This window comes from Histoplasma capsulatum, genomic scaffold (assembly GCF_000149585.1).
Source record: "Histoplasma capsulatum NAm1 scaffold_79 genomic scaffold, whole genome shotgun sequence".
NCBI classification, from domain to species: domain Eukaryota; kingdom Fungi; phylum Ascomycota; class Eurotiomycetes; order Onygenales; family Ajellomycetaceae; genus Histoplasma; species Histoplasma mississippiense.
Window position 1 is genome coordinate 1 of NW_001813918.1, and position 1,716 is coordinate 1,716.

Genomic DNA, 1,716 nt, shown 5'->3' on the forward strand with positions numbered 1-1,716 from the left:
ACGAAATCTCGGCTTCACGCCACCGGCGCTAGTTACCGATTGATAGCGATGGTGTCTTTTGATCTATACCCCTCCCTGATTTGCCGCCCGTGCGTGCTCCCGCTCCCGCCTCCGCGTGCCCGCAGTGGCCCGGTCGCGGTCGAGCTCCCTATACCTGAGGTGCGATGTTTGATGGGGTAAGCCACCAACCCAACCAGACCCAACTAAATATATATATTTTCACCCAGGCAACGGAGCGGTGCAAAGCGGTGCAGGATCAACAAAGTAAATAAAAATAGCAAAACATATAAGAAAACTGAAAGGCTTCTTCCTGGAGTGATTTTAACCACAGAAAAACAAACATTCACACCACATCAGATCTGTCAAGTTTCACACAAAGACACTGAATGAAGGAAATATATATATATTCAATGCACAAGACAGACCCAGCATCGACATGGAACATCAATTATTTATCCACTGTGAATCATACCTCATTATCATATGCCGCCGGTGCAAGCACGCTGTGTGGCCAACCGAGATTGAACGGCATCTGAAAGGCAAGGCCCATCAGCTAAAGCATGCGGTGGTTCAGCAGATAAAGGAGAACATTGAACAGTGGGACAATGTGGCTCGAGATACTACACAGTTAACACTGCCCACAATACTGAATGAACCAATCCCGGAACTACCCATTCATGATGGCTACAGGTGCCAGCGGGATCCCCAGTGCCAGTATGTGGCAGGGAACATGAACACCATGCGCAAGCACTGGCAGAACAAGCACAGCTGGTCGCCATATCCCAGCCGTGGCCGTACAGCGCCACAAAAGCGTACGGCAGCACAGGATGAGGTGGACAGATCATGCCAGAAGGTGCAGTTCCAGCAGGTATTTGCATCGCGCAAGGGCTCCCACTACATACAGATCCAGACTAAGGAGACTACTGAGCACACCGGCACGCCAGACCAGAACAGAGCCAGCCATGTCATTGATGAGCTGGAGCGGTTTTACCGGGAACAGCAACGGCAGACCAGCAATGTCATCCAGGCCGGGGAGCACGATGAAGCCAACCCATGGCTGCGGCGGACCAGATGGCCGGTGTACTTGACCAACATCGCACCCAATGATCTGGTCAACTGCGTGCAGCGGCCCGAGGATGACACCACGTGCCCAGATGAACTGGCCGCGAGGGCCATCGGGAGGCCATGGGGCAGGTTGCCCGTACCAGCCAGCGAGTCATCACACGGCTGGGCCACTTCGTCCGCATCGAGGCCATCCGCACAGAGCGACACCAGACCCGGCACACCCCGTTGCAGGCATACATGGACGAGGAGAGGAGAGCATCGCCGAGCACGTGAGGCCATGGCAGCAGATGTTGATGTTTTTCGCCCGAACGCAGGTCGAGCATGAATGGACGAGCGCACAGTACCGGTTCACACCACGGCAGCGCAAGACATGGAGGGTATTATGGCAGGTAGCCACCACAGAGGGAGCCGACCAGCGACACTCCATCAGCCCAGACCCCATGGATGAGCAGATGACTGAGGAAGAAGAAGAGGAGGAGGAGAAGGGACAGAGAGATACCCAGCCAGAAGAAGAAGATAAGTTCAAATTAACCAAGATGCAGATGGCATGTTTGGATTTTTGCATTGAGCTGCTGAACCAGCGGGTTCAGGTGGAGGATTATGAGTGCGCGCTGGTAGACGCGTTGGCGGTGCTGGGACGGGGGGAGTATG

General features: G+C 54.3%; 1 protein-coding gene across 1 annotated transcript; it reads left to right on the forward strand.

Annotated features, from left to right (window-relative positions):
* Positions 1–436: 436 nt before the first annotated feature.
* On the forward strand, positions 437–1,390 carry HCAG_09172 (predicted protein; the record flags this gene model as incomplete). Its single annotated transcript, XM_001535821.1, has 1 exon — positions 437–1,390. One exon carries the CDS (start codon positions 437–439, stop codon positions 1,388–1,390), a length of 954 nt encoding a protein of 317 aa, XP_001535871.1.
* Between the last annotated feature and the right edge of the window lie 326 nt (positions 1,391–1,716).